Consider the following 27,678-nt stretch of genomic DNA (forward strand, 5'->3'; position numbering starts at 1 on the left):
AAACAGCAAATCAGCGTTGTTTTGATCTTTGATCTGCTCGTTCGAGCTTTTTTTCGGTCGAGGAGGATCTGCTCGTTCGAGCTTTTTTTCGGTCGAGGAGATATCTCAGTACGTCACACCACACTTTGCCAATTTGTCTCAGGATCATATTCAGAAACTCAGGATTCATCACCTGTGATCACACGTCTGAACCATTCGTGGTCATCGCCAATCCTCTTACGAAGATCAACATACACGTCTCTCAGATTCTCCTTCTGCTCAGTTGTGAAGTTTTTCGGCACCATTTTGGCACAAACCTTTCGCATGTGCAAATCTTCAGTCAGAATTTGGTATACGGTGGAAGGTTTCAAGTTTAACATTTCACGCACAATCTTTGTTGTTAAACGTAGATATGATCTCACACGTTAGACTTTTCGTCGGTTTTTGAAGTTAAAGGTCTCCCTGAGTGAGATTCATCTTCAGCGCGTTCTCGGCCTTTCAAAAATGATTTGTACCAGCGAAAAACTTGACCTATTGATAAAAGATACGCCTGTCTCAACTTTTCAAAGATCACCCTCGCGAAGTTTTACACAAAACTTGATAGCATAACATTGCTCTGAATTCCATTTTAGTAACACACAACAAAATCACAACTTCCTTGATGGCACTTTCGAACAGTATGTGGTGGTTGCACAGAGCTGAAACTCGGACTGAACATCTGAAAAGGATGAACACAGCGATCCACACAAGCAGAACAACACGGCGTTGCCAGATCGCTCGCAGTGGTGGTCTCGATACTTTTCTCACATACCTCGTAATACAGTTTCCTGACAGGCCAACAGAAATGCAGCATGAAACAACGCAGCAATCTGAGAGTAGGCTAACACATCCCGGAATTAGACTTACTGCACGTTTATTGTGACATGGAAGATAGCAGCTAGTCACAAGACTATCATTATACTACGCATTTTCAAACGAAATCAAAAGACTTGCTGCTATCTAAAAATTGTCCCTTGGCGGGAGGGATGGGGAAGAAGTGCGAGATGGTAAAAAGAGGAAACGAGAAAAGCAGAAGAATATAGGGAGGAGAAAAGAGTTTAAGGGGATAGACACAGACAAAGGCATGGAAAGATTCAGAAAAACTCATTGAAAGAAGAGGGATGAACTAGAAAAGGATGAAGGTAAGTGGTGAAATAAACCGGAGAGAGAAGAGAAAAAAGAAAATAAGCCTTAGAGAGAGCAATACAATCACAGATGGAAGAGACAAAGAAGAAGAAGAAGAAGAAGAAGAAGACAGAGAGAGAGAGAGCTTTGGGAGATGAAGGGGATGATAGAGTGCACTGAATGGGGAGGCAGAAAAAAGGGAAAGAGAGAGCATAACTGGAAGGAAACGCGGAAGGGTGGCACGAAGGTGGTGAAAGAGAAATTCCATTAACTCCACTGTATTTAGTCATAAAATATTTCAGATCAGTCAGTCCGTGAAAACATATTTCGCGCGATTATACCAAGTGTCACGGTTGCATAAAAGATGAAATTTTATAAAATCTCACAGGAGTGAACACATACACAGAGCCACTGTGCAACGCGACCCACACAGAGGCTGACGAGTGCACGTCGGACTTCAGCATCATGCCGCTGGTGCTGGTCTTCCTGTCGCAGTTCGTGTTGGGCATCGGCACCACGTTGTACTACGCGCTCGGCCAGACCTACCTCGACGACAACGCCAAAACGACGAGGACGCCTCTGTTACTCGGTAAGAACGAATCATCTGCCAGTAAAACCTATTATTTGAGACCTAAATACGGTGAGTGACACCTTGACTTTTAAATCACACAGTTAATCCTGACGTTCCAGTTTTAATACTTGCTCATATTCCCACATCAGCCTATCAAGGAATCGCGAGACTACTCGCCAGCGGCACAGGTTGAAACCCAAATCTTTCCGCTACCCTTTACGGATTAATGACATCTGACACGGTAACACACGATCGAAGGGGAACCTCTTTACTGTTATTCCACAGATGTAACAGGAGAGATAGTTCGTCTTTAAGACATTGGACTCGTATTCGCGATAGTTAGTATTCCAATCCCCGCCCAGTTAGCCATATTCAACTTTTCTGTGATTTCCCTAAATCGTATCGTGTGAATTCTGGAATATTTTCTTTAAATAGACCCCGATTCTTCCCTTTCTCATCCCTGTGCAACCAACGTTGGAATCCTTTTCTACGGACGCCGATAAGACATAGATATCTACCTTTTCTCACTGTGACTGCTTCCGTTGTGGCCAGTTCACCCTGTCCTTCCGTTCATTCCATGCTCAACATTATCAGTACCAACAGAACACTAAACTGCACAAGCGCTCATTACAGTCATCCACACAATACAGATACACGCCTGACACTTCATAATAGTTCAGAGAAAAGGAAACGTCGGTGAATCTCTCACACTGATTCTTAGCATCACACTGAAGTCTGAAACTGAATATTTCAGAGCAGTGAATGATTTATAAAATCATTATTAAAGGAAACAGACATTGCAATTTCTCATACGATGCTAAACAGATTTATCAATGATAAATAGGTCTCCCATTACTCGCGCATAGGTAATGAGCGCGACAAACAATCTGAAAAAATGAAAATCCTAAGATTTCTAAACCACATTAAGTCGAGAATGAATTTTTTTTATTTAGCATAAATGGCGAACAGGGTCTCTTATTTTCAATTTCTACAATTTTTATCGTGTGAAATTTCCACAAAGATAATAAAGTAATTTTCTAAAATTTTGAGATCGGAGCCGACACTACCTTCTAAGACATTAACATATAAAATATAATGGTCCTATTGCACTTCCATACTATAAGAGGCGATCAAAAAGTTTCCGTTCGAGGGCCACAGTAACACCCTGCCTGCACCTCGGTGCTTATACATAGTATTCCCGCATCGGAGTCGCACTGGGTTGCACATACGTTGCAGCAACGCCGTCATAAGGAAACGTTTTGATCGCCCTTTGTACAATCCAGATTCTCTATCCAGAATAACGTACTGCATTCTGCCCATTAATAAATTCTCTGTTCAGGTTCAAACCTGATTTAATGTCCCGTCATACATATTTGGTCTAAATGACGTCATTGTAGTACTGAATAAAAACCTTGACGTAAGTCAAGAAACCGAGTCCACCTAGTCACATTATTGATGGCGCTTAGTACATCGAGTGTAAATAGAGCGCGTTGAGTTTCGCATGAACAATGTCTCCGGAATCCAAGCTGGTATGTCGTTTTGTCTGAACTCATAGCTATCCCAAATGGGGCCTATCTCGTTCTGTCGATAGAATTGCAAGCAATGCTGTACCATACGAGTTTAAAAGATTATCATATACATGCAGTATCTCGAGCAGAGGACTTGAAGGACCAGCATTTAACAGACAAGATTGTTGCACATCTTAACAGTTGATGTGGTGCTTCAAACATAAATTGAAAGACAAACCAAGTTGCGGGTAAGTTTTACATCATCAGAAATCAGTTTTCATGCTCGGCCGAGCATGTACACTTGGCTTACAAGGGAAAATGAGAGCATTACGCTGCAACTACTTGCAGATTTTACCTATGGTCTTTGCTGATACTATGTCTAGACCCAGGATGTATGCGGCCGGCCCGTCACCATTCATACTTGTAATTTCTTCGTTCTTTTACACATCTTTCATTCACTCCCGAAATGGAGAGAGTAGGCCCTTGTAGAACTTAGTTCTTTTGAGCTCTGTCTAGTTGGCATTGGGGCAGAAGGATCCCACTTCGTAATAATTTATCCCACGGCATGAGATTTTTGAACTTACAGCTCTTACGTAGTCACACTAAGGGTTTGGCAAATATGTACACCCCTGCTCTAAACAATGCAGTACACTTCAAAGAGGATTTAGACAGTAATTCGCTTAGCTATACAGCAATACACGTTCCAGAGAGGAACTATCGTAAGGCTGAGAATATGTTCGAGAATCCTGCAACAAACCGATGTTAAGTATATTGGTCGGTAATTTTGAGGATCCGTCCTTCTACCCTTCTTATAAACAGGCGTCACCTGCGCTTTTTTCCAGTCGCTCGGGACTTTACGTTGGGCAAGAGATTCGCAATAAATGCAACTAAGTAAGGAGCCAATGCAGTAGAGTACTCTCTGTAAAACCGAATTGTAATCCCATCAGGACCTGGCGATTTATTTATTTTCAACCCATTCAGCTGCTTCACAACCCCAGGTATGTCTATCACTATGTCCTCCATACGGGAATCTGTACGAGACTCAAACGGCGGTATGTTTGTACGATCCTCCTGCGTGAAAGATCTCTCAAATGCTAAATTTAAAATTTCAGCTTTCGTTTTGCTGTCTTCCGTTGCCAGGCCAGAGTCATCAGTGAGTGACTGGATGGAAGCCTTCGACCCGCTTACCTATTTTACGTAAGACCAAAATTTCCTTGGGTTTTCGCAAGATCTTTTGCTAAGGTATGACGGTGGTAGTGGTTGAATGCTTCGCGCATCGCTCTTTTTACAGCAGTACGAATCTCTACTAACTTTTGCCTGTCCTCATTCTCCCGATCTTTCTCGTACCGCGAGTGCAACTGCCTTTGCTTCCTGAGCAACTATCCACCAAAACCGAAAAGTTGTCTTGATACCGCAGAATTAAGCTGCTCATTTCATCACTGTAAAAAATAATGAGACAGAGTAGAAAATAAATAATGTATAAAGAATGTTCTACAACCGACTGCTTCTCACAAAGAAAGTTTTAATACTGGGGCACTCGTAATATTTATCATAATACAAGTACAGAAATTCAGCCATAATGTTTCAACTAAAAAAACTTCAGTCAACAAAAAGCGGTTTTCATATCTTTTAAATTTTTTACTAGAGAATAGCAAAATTAAATCCAAGAAAAAATCTTTCAGTATTGGCCTCTGTGTCTTACACAACTCCTTTCTCGGGATCAGATGAAGTGAAATTTAATGTAGAACTCCCTGTGCTGTTGAGGAAGAAATGACAACTTGCCAACGGGTCTTTGTTTTGCAATTGATAAACATGGTTTGTCTTTCAGATGAAGTACGGCATGGTCTGCATCAGATATGGACTTTACTCTTTTGAAGATTGTTCATTCTTCTGTTTCAGAATAAGAATTTTTAATAGCTGGTTGAAATGGATAAGTATGAGGCATTTTGATCGTACTACTTTTGGAAATCCCACACGCTGGCATTGCCAAAAATGTTTCAGTAGCATCTTTTAAATAAAAGTCAGTTGTATGCATTGGAATAACATGGAACGAGTCCATAGCTTTATCTAGCTCAACAATCTTATGTAAATCTTGCGGAACAAAGGCATTACTTACCTTTGTTCTACCATGCGCCATGGTTTTCTCCATCATTTGCCTCTTGCGAAAAGTCTACGAACATGCAAAAGAGTTCCGACAACAATAGCACTGAAAACGCGTTTTTTGAAAATATGACACTTAGAATGTTTGTCATTTCCACTCTTCGATTATTCTCTCTTTTCTTCACTGATCTGAAACAACCAAGCAGTTAAAGAACACGGTATCCTCTGCTATAAAATACAGTGTAGCAACAGACGACATCGTATGGCTGGTTCAAATGGCTCTGAGCACTATGGGACTTAACATCTATGGTCATCAGTCCCCTAGAACTTAGAACTACTTAAACCTAACTAACCTAAGGACATCACACAACACCCAGCCATCACGAGGCAGAGAAAATCCCTGACCCCGCCGGGAATCGAACCCGGGAACCCGGGCGTGGGAAGCGAGAACGCTACCGCACGACCACGAGATGCGGGCGACATCGTATGGGAAACAAGACAGATTTTGTTTTAAATTTAGTTTCAACACTCCGTTACTGATACAATACATTTGCGGCAAAAACTGCCTTAATAGAAAAGTATTTTTCATGTGTCAATGAAGTTAGCGAACGATTTGGTGACTTTGTGTATTACTTAACCATCATTTAGCTACAAAAAGACTACAAATGTTTGCACACACACACACACACACACACACACACACACAGAGAGAGAGAGAGAGAGAGAGAGAGAGAGAGAGAGAGAGAAAGTGTGTGTGTGTGTGTGTGTGTGTGTGTGTGTGTGTGTGTGTGTGTGTGTGTGTGTGTGTGATATATTGTTGAACCGTTGAACAACGGACATGACTGGGATGTCAACACTGTAAAAGTGTCACATTTATTTAACCGCACCTCACGATGTAACATGTGCATATTACGTACATTATTGATCCAGTGACCTTCGTGTGGATTGTTTTTACAGGAGCCGTTCTTGCACTGAGAACAACAGGACCAGCATTGGGATTTATTATGGGTTACCTTTGTCTCAACCTGTACATAGAGCCTGGGCTGACTCCAATCATCAGCAAGAGAGACCCCAGGTGGCTCGGTGCTTGGTGGTTAGGTAAGCAATGTGAATGAATTTAGCTCGATTTTCTCTCATGCATTAAAATCACCATCGATGACAACATGTTCTGTCTTGTTGATTTTGTTCATTTCTTTCTGAAGATCATCGTCAAAAGTATCAGTATCATCCTTTCTCCCCCCCCCCCCCCCCACCCCTTCTGGGCACCAGACAAATAAAACTTTTAGATGATATCTTGGAATTTGAAATCTGACTGTCATTATTCTTTCATTTATGATTGATTAACTTCATTCCTTACAAATGGAAAAACAAAGGAATTCAGATAACGAATTAGTAATACATGAACGCATTTTTATTTGTTGATGACACCATTGTTATTAAAAAAAATTAAGATGACCTCCAAAGATCAGTATACCAGCTGAACGAAATTTGCAAGAAGTACAGCTATAAAATTTCTATCAACAAATCAAAAATAATGCCATTCCGAGGAAAATATCCAGTTTTTGATAATTCAGTTTTAGAATTGTCTCAAATCTCTTATTTAAGCTGTACTTAAGTTGATTTGGACTCTGATATTGAAAATAAAATACACAAATTCCGAATTGTCTGTTGTACCATTAGCAGAACATTGGGCCATGAAGTACAAAAATAACCATCATAAAATGGCTCTAAGTACTATGGGACTTAACATATGAGGTCATCAGTCCCCTAGACTTAGAACTACTTAAACCTAACTAACCAAAGGACATCATACATATCCATGCCCGAGACAGGATTCGAACCTACGACTGTAACAGCAGCGCGGTTCCGGACTGAAGCGCCTAGAACCGCTCGGCCACAACGGCCGGCAATAACCATCCTGAAGTTCATTAAGTAATAACGCTGCCTGTGTTATCCTACGGAAGCTAAATCTGTGTAAAAAAAAGAAGACATTGGAACAGAATTAAATAGTTTTAGCGCGAATAAAAAAAATCAAAAAAATCGTGAAGACTGGAAACAACACCACGCGAGAATGCCAGATCATAGAATTCGTCAGAAGATCCTGAACTACAAGCCGAATGGGAAAAAGAGATATTGGAAGACCTAGAAAAAAATGAGAGTGATTTGTTTGTGAGTTCGAAACTGCAACAGACTTATCCTTGAAAGGAAGTGGTGGTGGTGGTGGTGGTGGTGGTGATGATGATGATGATGATGATAATGATCTTCTCTCATGTCGCCTTTGCAATGAAAGAAATCTGTATCTTACTGAAACTTTCGACTGCAATCAAGGGCATTGGGTGCTACATTCATAGCTGTTGCACGAGAATCAGAACAATCAAGGCTTGCTAGGTAATAAAGCGAAGATCAGAAATACAATCCAAGCCCGGCATGGCTTTTAGATGGTTTTCCACATCCAATGAGACAACATCGATTACCAGGATGCGGATTATCCGGGTTTCGGGCAACAGAAATTGTCCTCCTGCCCAAAAGGCGTGCTTGTTTCGGATGACAGAATGATTTTGGTGAGCCACCGTTCTCCTTTTATTTCGTTACTCATAAAGCCAATGGACAAGGTGTGATTGCAGCCGTGAAACTAATACCGCCAGAATCTCATGGAACTGCTTGCGCAAGTAGGTTCAGACATCCTCAGTTTCTGGAAACCCCTGAACGTGCTCGATGCAATCCACAGCATTTCTAAGTTTTAAGACGACATAGAAATAACAAAAATAGCAGTCTCGGGGAAGTGGCTTTGTAAGTTAAATTATGAGGAATGTGATACCGCTACTCATCTGACCGATTTTGTCAAACAAATCTGCGGTAATGAAGATGTAGATGACGAAAACATCCGCGAGTGTTTAAATAGCATTGCCAATGAACCAGACCTGGAGCCAACAACTGAAGCGGATTTGGTAGGCAAAGTGTGCTTGGTAGAGCACGGACGAGATGATGCAGGAACTCGTTATTACGCACGCCGAAGAACTGAAATGGACTGGTATGTTATTAGGTGATGGAGGGCAAAATTGAGTGTTTGAGTATATCGAAGTTTTGCGTCCCCAGAAAATGAGAAAAAGTTAATGAAAACAGATAATGTTCGATGATTATTTCCCGAGAGTGACCTGAAAACAAGTGATACGAAGTACAGTGAGATTTAATCGTAGTTTTTCAAATAAGTTGTCCGTTTCTGACGAGTAATGCGTAAATAATGCAGTGGGCTTTCAAGCTTGAAATGTGACAATTTTTGTAAATACAGTAAACAGCAGTTTTTGGTGAAATATGTGTATTTTGTATTATCTGGGTTTTTTGATTATGTAGTCTCACGTCCGTATTAACCTGCATTATCCTGTGTCGTTGCAATTAATGTTGAGTTGCTTTATTGGTGCCCAATCCGTTCCATTCAACCACCCCTCAGTGATTTGTTTGAGAGTTTTTACCACTGCATTCAAACAGTTTGATATTTTCCTTAAGGAGAATGACTAGGCCACCTAACAGACACTTCCATTAAGAGAAACCTGATACGGTCATCACTGCATTCAAACAGTTTGATATTTGCCTTCAGGAGAATGATTAGGCCACCTAACAGACACTTCCATTAAGAGAAACCTGATAGTGTCATCAGAAAGCAATGCTAACCATTATACCACCGATGCTGAACGAAATTACACGATATTTTACTGCTCTGTTAGACAGTCGCCACAAACAGGGGACAAAATTTCTTTAAAGCGTGTTTAACGATATGGACATAGGGCTCATGGTAGAAGAAATGTATTGTTTCTGCTATTTCGGCTGCGTTTAACGAGTTGAACGTTGCGTATACCTAGTAATACCGAACTAGTCTTTTGGAATAAACGAATGACTGACTGATTGTGTACATGAATGAATAGGTATTTGTACACAGAGTACTATTAAGTGTAATCTGTTACAACAGCCTGTACTAATGCTTAAATATCTACAGTAAAAACGTATGTAAATACTGGGGATGAATTTGTGTTGCAGGTTGGATCATCCTGGGATTTGTCATGCTGCTGTTTTCTCTGCTGATTGCCATGTTCCCAAAACAGCTTCCAAAGGCGGCAGCCAGGGACAGAGCACGAACCAGCAGCTTTGCAAGACGGAGTTCGAAGACGCACCGGCTGAATTCTAGCAGCTCCGTGCGCTCTCTCTCCTCTCCAGAGCAGGAACCGCTAACCAAGAAACATACCCTGGATGACTTCATTCCCGATGATCCAGTTCCAGTCAGTAAAAGCAAGGAGGCAAATCCTTTTGGACCGACACTACATGAGACAAGACCTTCACTGTCCGGTATGTTGGGCGTTACACTTTGATTAATTATAGAATGAAACCGATACATACACAATGAAGTTGACAACGACAAACATACTTTAAGATGACAACTACCTATTTCCTTGAAAATATGTACCAAGTAAAAATGCACATAAGAGACAATAAGCAGTCCAAAGCCTATGGTGCAGGATTAATACCTAATTTTTGTTTCTTTCTTTTCTCAATTACTTTCTGTCTTTCATTACGCGTTTGCAAACGTGTGGCACAAACAGCAACAGGCTCACTATCCTTCTCTTTGTCCATATACAAAAGAGACTGAAATAACCTTGATTATTTTACTGCTCCATAAACACAAATACCAACAGCAAGTAAGATAAATACTTCCTATACAAGAAAAGTTTATCAGTCAAAAGCTATACGTCTGGCACAGTTTACTCAGAGCTTTATATCCACTTGAAGAAATAAGGACGAAAATTCTCATACACAGTCAGGAGCCCAGTGCACAATGGTTTATGGTTTTTAGTATTAATTCGTACGGGATATGTGATGTGAATGGAAGTGCAACTCAGCAGTATATTAAACTTGAGATTTCTTCGACGTAATTGGAATTATAATGTGTTAATTTCTATTTAAATTTGGTCAATAATTATTTGTTTTTCAGCATATATGTTAATTTATATTTACATTTGATCAGTACGTATTTGTTTGTCAGCATTTTGTTTGTATCCCCACAAGGATATTCGAAGACTCGAGTAGTGTTTAAATATGTAACAGCTGGAGGATAGTAAGTAGACTGAATATACAGGGTGTCCCACATAAAACCGGTACGCTTCATGCCCGAGATTCAAGCAAGAGTGAACTAACTAAAAAACAGTTAATAGAGACGTTAAAAAACATCTTGTCACCTGTTTGTAAGAGATGCTGTAAATGGTGGTCATAGGCATCCAGGCATTGCTGACTTCGTGTGATGAGTTTACCAGCTACAGGAAGTAATTCTGAAGGCACCATGTTGTTAATTTCTCTACTAACGTTCCGTTTAAGATCGTCTATTGTGTGAGGATTGTCAGCATGCCCTTTGCTTTTTAGTGTGCCCCATAAATGAAAATCACACAATGTTAAACCCAGGGACCTTGGGGGCCAGAGGTCTCTACTGACAAGTCCGTCTTTAGGGAACACATCGGTGATGTACTTTGTACTTCGGTTCGATGTGTGAGCGGGCGCTCCATCTTGTTGGACAATTGCACACAGCTTCTTTGTGTCTGCTAATTGTGCATAGAAAGAGTCAAAGATCTCTAGATATCTGGCACAGTTTAAGCAGCAACTGAAAAATTTGGAACCAATACGCGCATACCAGACAACGCACACCGAACATCTGTCTTCTCTGAGTCGACAGGTTCTGCTTGCAGAATATATGGATTGTCCTGCGACCAGTATTTGCAATTCTGTGAGTTTACATAACCATAGAAACGAAAGCAGGCTTCATCTGACACGAAGTAAAGCAAGAGGTCCAACTAACTGTTAACAACTGATGTTAAAGTCAGTTGCAACAATGAACTTTTTTTTTTCTCGAGCCTCAAATTTCAACTCTTGAACCGCACTCACACTAGTGATACGATGTACGAGATGCTGCGTTAACCTCCTTACCGACTTGTGTGTACTTCTAGTAAAGTCCAAGCGGATTCTGTCTATAGTCCTCACTGTCGCTCGCCTATTCTTCTGTACATTCTGAACGGAACGTAAAGCTCTCAATTTCTTGTACATATCTTGTACAGTGCTAGTCGTGGGGAGTTCCCTAGCAGGATACTTCACTTGAAACATTTCTTTACACATCTTGATGGAGCCTGTGTTTGTGTAACACTCTACAATGTCAATTCGCTGTTGTAATGCAAACTGCCCCTTTTCTGTAAGAACTCAACAATACAAGTTTCTCACAACAACTGACGCACGAACATACAACTGCACTCAAGCAAGGTTCGTAAAAAAAAATGCACTCAATTTTCCGATAAAATGAAGTGTAGGCAACTTTCGAGACAGTGTTACCACTTCAAAAGCAACTTGACTAGAGATGCTTAACCGATACGTGAGGCTTAACGGTTTTATGTATGACACCATGTAGTTACTTAGGTTAGGATGCACAAGGGACTGACAAGACGAAATCTGAAACATGCCCAGAATATAAATAAGTTTGTGGTGCATAACTGAGGTTTAATTTTCTTTCTTTAGCTAATGGTGGATTTATAATAATTCTGTTTTATTTTCTTTTTTCTTAAATATTATGTTAGATTACAAATTTCATTTTGATTAGAACTCAGAAAGAAATTTTTATAACAACGCATTGTGATTATGTTTTACTTTGAGCACTAAACGACCTGCAGCAGCGACTCAAGTGAGCAGCAACAAACAAATCTGTTACAGACATCCAAATATTCATTAGACAGTCAGAAATATTATTATATATATTAAATTATTAAGACGGACCGTGTTGCCAGTATATTTTGCATTCGTCGTGAAAACCCGCTTCACTATGGGGTAGGCTTGGTGTAGGACATCCTTCTGATCCTTTTCCGAGTAAATCTTGCAGAGTGAATCCATTGCATGGTCATTTACTCACAAGTCATTGTCTAATCACACCTACACACATGTCCGGTTACAGTGGACAGTGCGACCTCAAGAGAAGATAGGGAACTGTGGAAATATATTATCGATCAGCTGAATCACATTTTCGCACTTAAGTTAATAGTGGACGGTGCTGCGTTCGTAGACGCAAGAAAATGCGTGTGAGCTGTTCTAAAGATAATTTAGTTATTTGGAAATCTGTCCTTTAGTTTGCGTGACTGGTACTTTCAATAAGAACGGTGTTTTTCTGCTAGACAACTATCAGCCCAGCCGTCTAACATGGTTAATTCTCGTGTTCACAGTGCTACACCTATAGCTATCCCGAACATTCAGGAGCACCGCAAATCTAGACCGTGCAGCAATGTCCTTGCGTGTGAAACGCAATGAACAACTTCAAGACACATAGCAGAACGAGCAAAATGTCTGCTACGGGGTCCATGTAACACGGAAAAACTTCTCCCACACTCCTCCTTATTGAGTTCTGGTCACAAAAGGTCGCACCTGTTATCAAGGCTAGAAGAGGCGATGCCCGCAATTAGAATAAAAGTGAACTTCCTTAATAATTTATGACACGCAAGAAATGAGCAGCTAATATAACATATGCAAAAAAAATCGTGCTCTTTTTTCTAATAACAAGAACAACGCTCAGTTCGAGGCACTGCATGATTTGGCATGAAAAAGTATTCTTTTATGACTAGCTTCGCCCATTTGTCTAGTTTCTGTTTTACATCATCCAACAATTTCATATTATATGTCCCCGGTATTATTAAATGCTTTTGCGAATATTAGCGCAGTTTTATTGAGCAGACGCTGCGACGGACGGTTGTCATCATCTTGCTCAGCGAAGAAAACTTTATTTCGCTAATAATAATAATAATAATAATTTTGTTAGTTTTCCTTTCACGAAATGCTCCGCAAACTTGCGCTATATTATTGATGTAAAACGCTGTTGAATCTACGAGAGCAGCTGACACCAAATCGTTTGCAGAACAGCAGCCAATTCTGGCATGACAACCCATGTATTCTCGACGGGATTCAAATCTGGGGCCTGTGATGGCCATCTCAGTCTTTGGACCTCCTCCGCATGATCTTGGAAGCGACATGGGAACAATGTTGCACCGCTTGAAACTCTGCCGAACCGTCAGGATGTTGGAAGGCCAAAAATGGGTGAAGATGGTCCCTGTGCAGCTCGCGGACCATTCAAAGTTCCCTCCAGAACAACTTGGGGGACCATTCCATGCCAGAAAAATGCGCCCCAGATCATAATAGACCCACCACCACCACCGCCTTGGACCACACCTTCTTGGCAGGCGGGATCCATCGATTTATGTGGTCTGCGCCATACTCGGCCTCCAATCGGCATAGTACAGTTGAAATCGTGATTCGTCCGACCATATAACGCTACGCCATTATTCTAGTGGCCATCCCTGGTGACTGGCGAAAAATGCGAGTTCTTGTGCCCGATGACGTTAACAATAGTACCTGTGGGCGGCGCTGGCTCCCATACCCCATGGAACCCATGTTCCAACAAATTGTCCCCTGGGAGACTAATATAGCACGTCCTGTGTTGAACTGAGCCGTGATTTGTTGTACAGTTGCCCTTCTGCCACTATTGGCGATCCGTCTGAGGTATCACAGATCATAGTCATCGAGAGTGGTTGGATGGCTGGTAATTCGTCTGTTGTGGACTGTGAAATCCTCATTGAACCATTCTCGATATACCCTGGACAAGGCTGAACGTGTGAAGCCGAATTCCTGCATCATTGCCGAATCGAAATTCCCATCCAGCAGGTACGCAGCAACAAACCTGTTCGGACGGACGTCTGCTCACGTAGACGTTGCATGTTACACAAATCATACGCACAACCACTTCTCAGAAGATCCCCTATATAACTGCAGCTGGCACAGAGGGTGTGTGGTGCGCATACAGCGCATCTGCGCCATCTATGCTCCACTATTCCATGACATTAATGAACATAGTTGATTATAGCTGTTAACACAAAATTAAATATATCTAATGACAAATGGCTTCATTGTTCACAGATTTTAAGGAATCGCTAAAAAGGATGCTTAAAAACAAACTTCTAATGGTTAACATTTTTGCTTCGGTATTCTACGTCTTGGGAGCCTCTGGATACGTTAACTTCATAGTCAAGTATATGGAAACACAGTTTCAACAATCTGCAGCGAAAGCTAATGGCGTTGCTGGTAAGTAAAACATAAGGTTGGGGTACATAAACGATATGTAAGCTTAGTTCTATTATAGCGTATATGTTAGCAAGGTACTTCAACGTGTTAACTGACGTGTGGCTGCCGATGGTCATAGCAGAGCTTCAGGCCAGCCTCATATCTCCCCAACGGGGTTTTGATAGTCTAATGCGCCAGTTGGGCAGAATTTGGCGCGATATCTGTCAATCAACGCTAAGCTGAATAACTGTTTGCATATAGACCAGAGGTGGACCAACGAATTATTGGTTTGCTCAATTTGTGAAGGCCTCTCTCTTGAATAAATCATCCACCTTTTCTGAAGTTGTAGTCATTTGTTTGTCTGTTCATTTACATCACATCTACCGATTTCTGTCCCATTGGAACAATTCTGTCGTGGTTTGTTTCTTTTTCATTTAAAGTTTATTTTTAATGGGCTAACATCAAAACAAAAGCATTAAAAAAACTGAATAGTTATAATTATTTCATGGGCTATTACAAACACAGTGTAGAAAAAATGAGAGTTAATTTTGTGAAGTGGTAATCCACTTTTACACAAGGCACTTCTAGTATACTTCTAGACAATACTAGACACTTGGCTCATTTAATGCTTTATTTTGTCATCATTACCCTTATTTCCCACCACAAAGCACTCACAAGAGAACAAATGAACACTACACACAGACCTGCCAACCAGCTACTGTGCTATCACATCCATTGAGAGTCTTCTTAAAATCACTACTTCCTTATTCAACAAACTCCACAATTGGCCTCACGAGGCTGAGAGCACTTCATTCCAACCCTCCCTATTAAGGAAAATTTTCTGACAGTGCCAGGAACTGAACCAAGGATTCTGTGCGGCAGTCAGGCAGGTGGTGGTGATGATGATGATGATGATGATGATGATGATGATGATTGGTTTGTGGGGAGCTCAACCACACAGTCATCAGTGCCCATACGCATTCCCAATCTCTACACAGTCCAATCTACCCACTTCCATTAATGATGATGGAAAGATGAGAAAAGTTAAAGAGTTTAGCATCCTATCAACATTGTAAGATGAATGTAAGATGTATTTCAAGACAGGGCATCACAAAGACAAAAAATTTAACAATAAAAATTCATACCAACCCCTATAGTACACCCCTAACCATCCCCACACCCCACAATCCCATAAATACTCTTCTGACATTCTGACTCTAGTTTTCTGTTTTAAAGATACTACTGTTTCATTAATCTAATGGTGTCATAAGGTCATGTATTCATTTTTTTTTTTTTTTCAATGTTATAATAGGAGTTCTCGGGATAATAGCAATGGCTTCTGGATTTATTGTCTCTGGCTATGTTATTTCTAAATTCCAACCACGAGCTGTCTTGCTCCTTGGGTGGAATGTCATTGTTGGGTTTGGATACATAGCAGCAGAAATTATCATGATGTTTGTACGTTGCCCTGGCAACATACCACACAAGATTGGCAGGTGAGTTATTTCATCACATATTTACAGAATGGCGTGTGAGTTATTTCATCATATATTTACAGAATAACTTTATACATACACTCTTCTTGCACTTTATTATATATCAGCATCCAGAAGTAAATTCCTATTCGCTTTTTGTTTTACAGTGAGTGCAGTAATTTTTGTGACTGCACAGGTTTCAAGTATGCACCTCTATGCCATGAAGAGACAAAAGAGGTTTTTTATTCAGCTTGTCAGGCAGGGTGCACATCATTCATTGGCAATGAAACTCACAAGGTAAAAAGATGCATGTAAAATTAGCTATTATCCATGTTTATACCACGACTCTGTACTAAAATGTCATTTACCTTTCATCAGATATACAGCAATTGCCATTGCATTGAGGAAGAGCAGGTTGTGCTTGTATCCGGGCTCTGCAGTGTCGACTGTAGCCACATGCTTGGAATTTTTATTGCATTATTGTTCACAATGCACTTCATTGGAAGCACAGGGAAAGTTGGAAACGTGCTTGTTAACTATAGGTAATACAATCCAAAAGTATGGTAATGTTCAAGAGAATAAATTTTTTTAAAACGAATTTTAGTACCAACTTATTTTCATGATAATTGTATAGTCAACACTTCATTGTATAGTAATGTAACATATTTTATAGTTGATGCCATAATAAATTTTTCAGGTGTGTTGATGCCAAAGACAAACCACTTGCTTCTGCTCTCACTCTTCTGTTAGTTAGCCTTCTAGCATTTATACCTGGGCCAATTCTTTTTGGAGCAATCATAGGTAAGTTTGACAAAATATAATTTTACAATTTTTATACCCATTACTCTATCTCATTTCACAAATTTTGTCTAAAAAGATGATTTATTTTTTATAATTTTAAACTGCATTGTACAGAAAAATTATCCATCATTAACTAAAACAATTGCCATTTGCTGTTCATTGCACAAAATTACTACTGAGACTGAATTGCAAATAAATGTAGAATATGTTACAGCTATAGTTCTAAGTAAAGATAGGCTACGGCAACACTTGCTTATGAAATACAAAATATGACAGACAAACTCAAACAATGGAAAGCCCTCAGTCCTGGATGGAATGACAACATTATGGAAAGGATAGACTGCTACTCACCACATAGAGGAGATGGTGCATCATTGAGAGGCACAATGAAAAAGACCGCTAAAATATTAAGCTTTTGGACAAAGTCCTTCTTCCGAAATAGTAAAAACACACATATTTCAATATATTGCTGCTCACATCAGACACAGCAGCAATCAGGCTCAAGTTCTAGAGGAACAGCCTTATAATTATGCTATTATCATGCAAATAACAGTGCATAATGTGTTGGCAATATTGAAATAAAGACAAAAGTAAATGTCAAAACTGTGTGACAATATTCCTCAGTACTAATTAATTTGTTAATTACATGTTCCATAATGCATTTCAACAGTGCACTGACTGACATGGAATAAGTTAACACATAGGCTATTACTTCATATTTAATTATGCCTCCAGAATAGACAATTACAGATGAGTTCAGAAAATTGAAAAAAATAACACATTAAGAAATTATATAGGTATTTTTCACTCTTAAAGATGCAGTCTTTTATATACAAGTTGTAGTTCGAGGTAGAAAGAGCAGCCCAGAAGCAGCTTTCTTTGCTTATTTTAAAATTTAGTTTTCTTATCTTCAGGTAAGTACACAAAATTTTTGTGACAACATTATTCACCCCTTTACATAATGAAGTCAATTTTAATTAAAATAATGCAGGTCATTTTCTGATAATACTGTAATTAGGGAGATAATTTTTCTTTCTGAATCACATAGGTTTATTTACAACGTATTTCATGAGAGTACATATGTACTGTGATTCTGTAGTTAAAATACCAGACACCTTCAACTATTGTACATATGATGATTATGAGTGAGCATCGTTTATTACTGTAACACTATGTTTTGTGCAATGAATGTTTATTTCTTAAAGATGAGATATTGCAGAATACAACTGCACTGGACATCACTAACTTAAAGTATGCAAAGTATGTCAACATACCGATTTGTTTCTCTTTGAGACTTGCAGTGATACAAAAGTGCAAAAGTTTCTGATATTAGCTGTTTAAGAAACTACAGAACATTGTCATATTGACCCATATGTTTAAATTTTTATCAAAGTGAACACCCGAAATTTTTCAAAATTCTGCCTTACTCACTAACACTTATCCAAGCTTATTAATATTTTGTCCTTTTAATATTCTACTTTCTTTATGAAACTTTCGGCACATTACAACTGTGTGCCGGACCAGGACTTGTAACTGGGACATGTGAAGCTTGGAAAGTGGGAGAGAGGTACTGCCAAAAGTGAAGCTGTAAGGGCTGGTCAAGTCGTGCTTCAATAACTGAGTCTGTAGAGCACTCGCCTACAAAAGACAAGGTTCCAGGTTTGAGTCCAGCACACCGTTTTAATGTGCCAGGAAGTTTCAAATCAGTGTTCAGCCTGCTGCAGAGTGAAAATTCATCATGTGTGGTGCTTTATTATAACTATTATTGTTAGTTTATTACAATTTCTGTCATTAATGAAATATTCCATTTGCATAAAACCAGTTATTAATCGTTTTACACACATTATTTACCATTTTCTCTGCTGATAGAGGCATTTCAAAACCATTCATTAATTGGATAAATTATCATGAAGCACTTTTTGGTTGACATTTCTTTTCTACAGTCTCCAAACAGACAAAATTAAAAGCCTGACTTAACTAAATATTATGTAAGTTTTCATGCTAGGCTAATGTTTCACTAACAGTTTAGCAGAGAATGTATCTCTCATCAATTTCCTATGTTAAGACACTGTATTTTCATGATCAGCTTGTTATGACCAATGGGGTCAGAAAGGAACCAAAAATATTTAAAGTAAAAAAGTACTATCAAACCTTAGATGTAGCAAAGAGCCACGTAGTGAAAGCGTCATTGTTAAAACTGAATGGGTACAGTGGCTAACTACCTTTGAAATTTAGAAATGACAAAGCAGTGAATGTGTAGCGATTGAAGCTCCATGCAAAAAATAGAAAAAATGGACGCAGGCAAATTTGTTCCAGGAGACTTTCATCTATGATATTAAATATTTTGCATATATAATATATATGGCAGAGGACAACTGTATCAAATAAAACACACAGCTGAAAGTAAAGGCAATGATAAAAGCTCAGTGTCTAGCAGATACCGTACAGAACAAAAATAGATCTTGTGATACGTAATTTGCTATTCCAACAAGTCAGATAGCTTGGGCAATGAAGTACAAAGTACTGCTTCTTGAAATCTTTTCTCTAGTTGGAAATACTTGTTGCCAAAAATTCATGCAGTGTCGGTGACTATATCCAACTGAACACCTGACAAGAAATGCAGATTATCATTTTCTTTTTTAAAGGCGGCAATCTGTACTACAGTACTGAGTTTCACCATATACACTCACTTGTAATTACAGCAAGAATAACCAAAAAATATAACATGACACTTAAGCTGCTATTATCTCACCCAAATAATGGCTATATAAACACGTTCTCTGTTTTAATTTCATAAGAAGCTTCAGACATTTCAAATATCTTGAAAGCTTGTGAATACCAATAATAAGTAATCTGGAAGCTGCACTGTCTGATATTTTACTGCTCATCAGCCTGTGCACTTTACCTTGTTGAATTAATAGAACAGATAGAGAGTCGCACATTTAATCACAGGATGATTTAGGAGGAGGAGAATAGTGTTGAACAACTTGTCGACAACAAAGTCATTAAAGATTGAAGCACAAGCTTGGATTATGGTGTAATGGAGAAGGAAAGAGGCAGTGCCCTTTCAAAGGACAAATCCTGGCATTTACCTTAAGTGATTTAGGGAAAACACAGAAAACTTAAATCAGGATGTCAGGACACAGGATCGTTTAGTCATCATGAGAGTGTTACGGATATAATCAACAGAACCTACCAGTAGACACTACAAAAGAGTTGTAGAGTATCATAAAGTGGTTGCTGTTGAAATTCTAAGAGCATGCATTCCAAGAAGAGACAAGCAACATTTTACTCTCTAACAGATACATCTCACAAAATGACCACAGTGAGAAAATCAGAGAAATTAGTGAGGCTTACCAACAATTATTCTTCACAAGGACCATTCGTGAATGGAACAAGTATTGAAGAGGTAGGGGGTAGGAAGGTAGTGGTACCAAAAGTAAGGTGACTTGCAGAGTATTGATACAGATAATTGGGAAAATTCTTCTCAATTAAATAATCACTCCATTCATTATAAAGGTAGCACATTTTATTACTACAACCTCATGCAATCCTTCAGTTGCAAGATTTTTCATGCATACACCATATTTGACTGAAAACATAGGAAGCAACGATTCTAAGAACCAATAAAACATTGTTTTTTGCCTCACACTGAAGCTTATCAGGCAGCTCTCACCTTGGGTATTTATGAAACTCATGTTTGTAATTACATCAGTTATCTTCATACTGTCTACAGCAGAATTTAAAAAAGGATTCAGGTGACAACAACAAAAAATTTGAAAGTGAAAATCTACATGATACACACTGTGTATCACAGTAACGCCACATTTCATTCAACATTAATTAAGAAAAGCAATGGAAGCACACTGCTGAGTGTGTGTGTGTGTGTGTGTGTGTGTGTGTGTGTGTGTGTGTGTGTGTGTGTGTGTCCAAGAAAGGACATAGAACAAAAGCACAGTGATAATTTCAATTTTGTTTCTGAGCCTATCAACCTAATTACGTAATTAGCATATAATCTTCACTTAATTAATAGGCTTTTTTTGGCATAGGCTCTTTTGGGTATTTTCTGTAAATGTATTCATTTTTGCAACTTTCTTGCACTGTGTCACTCCTAGTACAAAACATTTTGTCATTGTTACCATCCAATTTTTTTTTATAAGGTATACAGGGTGAACGTTAATAAAACAGACAAAGTGCAGGGACAAATTCTTGATTGAAAATTGAGGACGAAAGCTCCAATGAAAATGTGTCCAGAAGTGGACAGCATGCATGCAACAACAACAAATCATATTGGAAAGAAGTACAGAGCTGCATTGCATCCACATCACAACAGATGTTCATCAAAGTGGCAGTAGTCATGCAGGATACACATAATCATACTTTGGCTTACATCATGTTGGTGGGCCACTTGCCTGGAGAGTGTAAGAGGATTCATCTCAATATCATGTAGAACATGGTCCTCTAAAACTAGTGTACGCACAGTCCACCGCTTTCCTGCATGTTCGTCTATCTGAAAGGACCCATGGTCACATTAATGCCCATAAAGGGCTTGAAATGTTGTGTGAAGTAGTTGGTGACTGCAAGGGAACCCGATTTGGTGTAGCCGTGCTCCCTCTCAACCACTTTCATCTGCTTGGCCGTCACAACACCACCTTGTCATGTCTCTGGCATGAATATCAGACCATTCTGCTGCTGATAGTACACTGCATCAATCACACAGCCTACAACACACAAGGAATACCCGGCACATGGTCAGAGGAACTGTCATTCGTCAGCATGCTCTACCATGGCAATAAAGAATTTCCAGACACATGTTCATGGGACCTTCTTTCCTCAATTTCCAGTCAGGAAGCTGCCCCCTGCAGTTTGACAGTTTTGTTAATGTTCACCTTGTATTTGTGCTGTTCCACTCATTTCTGTTTGCTTTTGATTCCTAAGATAATGCATCCTTAAACAAGCTAAACTACATCCAGAGTATATACAGTTGCACAGTGTTCACAACAACGTAGATGTTAATGAATGAGAATTTCCACTAATAGCTATATATGATCATAGAATAATCTTATAATCACAGAATCACTTGATACCAGTCTATTTGAATTTTACAGATTCTTCCTGCCTTGAATGGGACATAAGCTGTGGGAAAAGAGGAAACTGTTGGCTCTATGATCAAGACAAGTTCAGACATTACATAAATGGAACTGCTGCAGGTATGTACAAAACTTCATTCTCAAATGAAAGTGCTGGCTGGTCGATAGACACACAAACATACACACAAAATTCATGTTTTTGCAACAAACGGTTGCTTCATCAGGAAAGAGGGAAAGACGAAAGGATGTGGGTTTTAAGGGAGAGGGTAAGGAGTCATTCCATTCCCGGGAGCGGAAAGACTTACCTTAGGGGGAAAAAAGGACAGGTATACACTCGCACACACACACATATCCATCCGCACATACACAGACACAAGCAGACATTTGTAAAGGCAAAGAGTTTGGGCAGAAATGCCAGTCGAGGCGGAAGTACAGAGGCAAAGATGTTGTTGAAAGACAGGTGAGGTATGAGCAGCGGCAAATTGAAATTAGAAATTAGCGGAGATTGAGGCCTGGCGGATAACGAGAAGAGAGGATATACTGAAGGGCAAGTTCCCATCTCCGGAGTTCTGACAGGTTGGTGTTGGTGGGAAGTATCCAGATAACCCCGACGGTGTAACACTGTGCCAAGATGTGCTGGCCGTGCACCAAGACATGTTTAGCCACGGGGTGATCCTCATTACCAACAAACACTGTCTGCCTGTGTCCACTCATGCGAATGGACAGTTTGTTGCTGGTCTTTACAAATGTCTGCTTGTGTCCGTGTACGTGCGGATGGATATGTGTGTGTGTGCGCGCGAGTGTATACCTGTCCTTTTTTCCCCCTAAGGTATGTCTTTCCGCTCCCGGGATTGGAATGACTCCTTACCCTCTCCCTTAAAACCCACGTCCTTTCATCTTTCCCTCTCCTTCCCTCTTTCCTGATGAAGCAACCGTTTGTTGCGAAAGCTTGAATTTTGTGTGTATGTTTGTGTTTGTTTGTGCGTCTATCGACCTGCCAACACTTTCGTTTGGTAAGTCACATCATCTTTGTTTTTAGATATATTTTTCCCACGTGGAATGTTTCCCTCTATTATATTCATATCATTAAACTTCATTCTCATATTTATATAATTGCTTTGGTGCAATGTCATGGATTATGTTACTTTCCCTCAAATTAATCTAACAAAGAGCCAAAGAGCCAAAATTAAGTGGATATATTCAGGAAAACAATTTAGTGCACTTCTGCATATAAAAGAACCAGAAGTAAAATAAGAGGCAGGGTCAGAGGCAGGGAAAACTAAACAGCAAGTTTTTGGGAGGGGGGAGGGGACAGGGAGGAGAATAAAAGCAGGAGAAAGGGACTGGGAAAGGGATAGAGGCAGCTGAAGGACAGAATGAAACAGATGTTCATAAGGCTTGTACAACTAAAAGATATGCCAAGCAACATATAACTATGGAATTAGTGTCAACAAAAGTTGCAGCAACTCTGATATATCATAATACTTCATCCATAAATGGTCTTGCCTGTAATTGAAGGGGATGTGCCAACATCTTTGATAGATAATTACCAATACACTCCACTTTATGGGAATGATGTCTTCTCAATCCTTCTTGTGAAAGATAACTGCATCTGTCTAATAACTAATATTTTTTTCCCTCTAAAGGATAGGTACAATCATCATATAGATTTTTCCTGTTTTCATAAATAATTCTACAGCTTCAAAGCACAATTATACTTCACAGCTGCAGGACCTTTTGAAGCATATAAAATGATCCTTTTGTATGGTATTTTTCTTAACACTACCATAAGTGATAAGGTCAATGGAATGAGGCACTAGGGATTGAAACTGAAACGAAGTCTGTCCTAGCTTTCTGTCTCTTGTCTTTGAATCTGTTCATGAGTACCCTTTAAAAAGCCTCATACAGTTCTATTTTATGAATCTACACCTTATACTGTTAAATAAAACATTAATAATACAGTGGTTTACTGTTCAGTTAATGTTTTCTACATTTCTCTAACAATGTGACTTTGGCCCCTGGAAAGTTTTATATCTACGTCTATACCCTGCAAACCACTGTGGCATGCATGGAAGAGGGTACATCCCACTGTACTAGTTATCAGGGTTCTTTCTGGTCCATTCACATATGGAGCGTGGGAAGAATGATTGTTTGAATACCTCTTATCATCATGATCCGTAAGTGAGCAATTTGTAGAGGGTCATAGTAGATTCCTGGAGTAATCATTCGAAGCTGGTTCTTGAAATTTTGTTGACAGGCTTTCTCAGGATAGTTTACATCTATCTTCAAGAGTCTTCCACTCAAGTTCCTTTAGCATCCCGGTGACACTCTCCCATGGATTAAACAAAGCTACTACCACATGTGCTGCCCTTCTCTGCATATGTTCAATACCCCCTGTTAGTCCTATCTGGTACGGGTCGCACACACTTGAGAAATATTCTAGAGCCAGTCAATATGTTAAATTGCTAAGTTTAATTTGGAATCCAATACATGATTTCACCCCTTATACAACTCTATGGCCAAGCTGTTCCTCAGATCAGAAAGAAGGTAAGGACATATTACTCCCTTAGCAACACACGTAATGAAAACCTTACACTGTTTCAAAAATGCTATAAGTACCTGACAGCTTAATGTATATGCAAAACACTACAGACAATCTGTTTATCAAGGTGCACTGCTTCAAGGAGTGTGTAACTATTTCTCAGATGCCAAGTGCCAACAGTGCATGAAATTCCAAGAATAGCACAGTTAGTGAAAAGTAGTGATAAAACATAATAAACTGAAAAAAATGAAATATTTGGAGTGATATTTTTTTAGAGAATTGTTCAGAGTTTGAGAGAACACAGTATTTCAAAAACGTAACATCAGCATTTCTTCAGTGGGCAGCATGGCAAATACTGCACTTTTTTGTGAAACATACATATAGAAAAGTGTTTGTGCCATGATTATAATTAAGAAAATCAGAACAACAACAAGCAGAGGAGAAAGCCACCTGCAACATCCAAATTACTGTTGGTGTTTTAATAACATTCTAACTGAAGATTGAAATACTTATTACACCAACTGAAGATGGGTGAAAGCCTAAAATGTGCAGTGGCATAAACAAAAATATATTAAAAAAGTAGCTTGTTGCTGTATTTCTTAAAATTATACAATCCACAGCCTCGGAGGACAACAAACAATGGAATGGATAAATCTTCAGTGACATCCTAGGAATTCCAAGCATACATTACGTGCTCTGTTTTCTCATACTTTTCCTTATCAATTACTTCCAGCCTATATCATCAGAATGTGAAATGCAGAACCTGCTTTCTTACATTTTTCCTCTATTTTATTAACATAATTTATGCAGCTCATATATTTCTAAATTAAAAAGTCACTGACTGAATAACAAGTAATGAGTTATTTGCTCACAAATCCTCTTCAACAATAAAAAAGATCTTTCAAGTGGAAATAGCTTGCTACTTGGTTGGAAAAAATGTTTATGGAATATTTTGGAACTATTGAGACCCAACTACTAAGCATTCAGATTTAACAGGCTTGAGTGAATAACCTTGCAAGATACATTTTTTTAAATTACAATACAGTCAAGACTAAAATCAGAGATTTTATTAACAATGTAAGTAACAGTGCCTTCTCAGTTTGTTATCCATCTGGATACCACTTCACTTTAGTGCGTACCCATTGATCTCTGCTTCTGGTACCTGTAAGTCATTTTTAGTTGTTTGGAATTGCAAAATGTGAGTTTCTGTATGTTGTTCACTGTCAAGCAATTTCGAACTGTTCCACTATTCTCCTGATTGTGACTAGTATGGATGCATTTGGGTCTTTATCAGTATACTTGTATCACAAAGCATCACAGTTTCTGGAATGTTTCCTATGTTCTGCAACAGTTGGTGGTTTCTGTAACTAACAGCAGCGTGAAGTAATTGTGCATTTTGGCCAAGACAATTTCATTACAGGTTTCAATGAAAACAATTATTGCTTTACACAACAGAATATTTTTTAAGAAGTGAATTTCACTTCTGATTTCAGGCCTCTTTAGATATTCTAGTTGCAATAACATCTGTCATACAACATAAGCTACAAACACTAATGTGCTTTCTACATCAATACCTTTTGCTGTATTTTCGTTAAAGAGATTTAATGTTAAAAATTTATTGTAATTTATCCTCAAGTAATGAATGCATAATATATGTAAAAATTTCTTTCTTTTCAGTAATAACCATTATGGGTGTCATTCTGGATGCTGTGGTGTGTTACCTTGGTCGTAATATGGAGTTCTATGATCCTGAAGAAATACAGGAGACAAAGAAGCAACAGCTTAAAAGTTAACCAGTCAGTGAGTGACAGTGATAAAGTGATATGCCCAGCACAAAGAGGACATTTTCTTGAACTAAATGATACAGTAAGAATGTGATTTTCACACAACAGTACAAAGAGCTTTGAGGTGGCAGTGTGAAATAAGCTTATTTCATATATTTATTGTCTTATCAAGACAAGTCAGTATTATCATAAGGAGAGTGACTATGGAATAGGATCAGTTTGTGGACTTCTCAAACAACTTTCTTGTACAGTATTGTAAAATGTTGTTTATAAGTACTTAGCATATTTATTTCCTTGTAAAATATCTTTGTTTACATAAAAATTGTTTTTGTGTTGTGTAAATGATGACAACATGCAAATGCCTATAGTAACATTATGAACTGTATCAGTACAAAAAATCAGTAATAAGGAAAGCATAAAACTAGCAGAGTTTTCCTATCAGATAAAATGCCAAGTACTGACAGCACTCTGGACAGTTCCAGTATTGTAACTGTGTTCCAGATGTGCCTTTTACATTGTTTACTTCACAATATTATGAAACTGTCTCATCTTCAGTTACAGAAGATGTGATTCTTCGAGCTCTGCCATGTGTATGAGAAAACTTAAATAAATATCTCAAAATGAAAATATTCTTGTTAACAATTAGGTATCACAGGCTGATTCAATATACAATTCAGACTTAATAAAGCAGCCATAAATGCTTTAGTCAACAACGGTCACAACAATCACAGAGTTACATGAGACTGTGTTTAAAAAAGTGCAAGTACACACAAGCAGACATGTGATGTATACAGGTATGAGCAATACATTACAATGAAATAATCAACACTTCTTCAACTCTTTAACAGAGTAAAAGGAATTTCAAAATCTGATGGTGATACTCCCATTTTTCAATTATGCTGGAAAACAATTGATTGACTCATTGATTTTTTATTCTCCCTGTGACAGTTTACATGGTATGGTTTTCATATTGTAGATGCAACCAGTTTTAGTACAGTTGTTATTCAAATATTATCTAAATGATTTTTGTTTTTTATCTAGTTTCACTGAGTGAATATTAAAGTTCTTTTTGAATGAGTGATTAATTAAACACAAATCTGATGATAGACTGTATTTACAAAGGCGGTCGAGCTAGATATCAGTGAAACGATAATGACAGACAACATAAATTTCAACTGACACTGCAACTAATTCTGACCACCCTTTTCTAGACTACAAATAGCCTTTGTGACTTCACTGTGTTACCACAAAACATGACCTCATACGGTCATCTAAGCTATGCAAATAAGCTTTCATGTTTCAGTGTCATTACGTAAGGGAGCTTATTATTACAGAGACAAGAGCAGTGCTCTGCATCTTTGTGAAAATAATGTATGTGATATTTCCTACGAATTTTGAATGTTCCAACCTCTGCTTGTGTGAATCATTTTGTAATCATAAAATATCACTTTCAACATAGGTCTTTGTGTAAAACTACATGCACCGCACTTTCTTCCAATGAAGTGAATCTGTCAATCTGTTCTCCATGAGGCATACATTAA

At 38.7% G+C, this 27,678-nt stretch overlaps 1 protein-coding gene across 1 annotated transcript in view; it reads left to right on the forward strand.

The window, feature by feature from the left end:
• LOC126416480 (solute carrier organic anion transporter family member 74D) overlaps positions 1–26,764 on the forward strand; it is a 151,110-nt gene extending 124,346 nt beyond the window's left edge. Inside the window, exons 4-13 of the mRNA XM_050084220.1 lie at positions 1,532–1,732; positions 6,280–6,420; positions 9,355–9,660; positions 14,302–14,466; positions 15,758–15,941; positions 16,088–16,217; positions 16,299–16,462; positions 16,618–16,721; positions 21,830–21,931; positions 26,031–26,764. Of these exons, the coding sequence (XP_049940177.1) occupies positions 1,532–1,732; positions 6,280–6,420; positions 9,355–9,660; positions 14,302–14,466; positions 15,758–15,941; positions 16,088–16,217; positions 16,299–16,462; positions 16,618–16,721; positions 21,830–21,931; positions 26,031–26,146 (1,613 nt within the window). The 3' untranslated portion in view covers positions 26,147–26,764. The remainder of the gene's footprint in view (positions 1–1,531; positions 1,733–6,279; positions 6,421–9,354; positions 9,661–14,301; positions 14,467–15,757; positions 15,942–16,087; positions 16,218–16,298; positions 16,463–16,617; positions 16,722–21,829; positions 21,932–26,030) is intronic.
• Positions 26,765–27,678: the final 914 nt, after the last annotated feature.

The sequence above is a fragment of the Schistocerca serialis genome, chromosome 1 (genome assembly GCF_023864345.2).
Source record: "Schistocerca serialis cubense isolate TAMUIC-IGC-003099 chromosome 1, iqSchSeri2.2, whole genome shotgun sequence".
NCBI lineage: Eukaryota > Metazoa > Arthropoda > Insecta > Orthoptera > Acrididae > Schistocerca > Schistocerca serialis.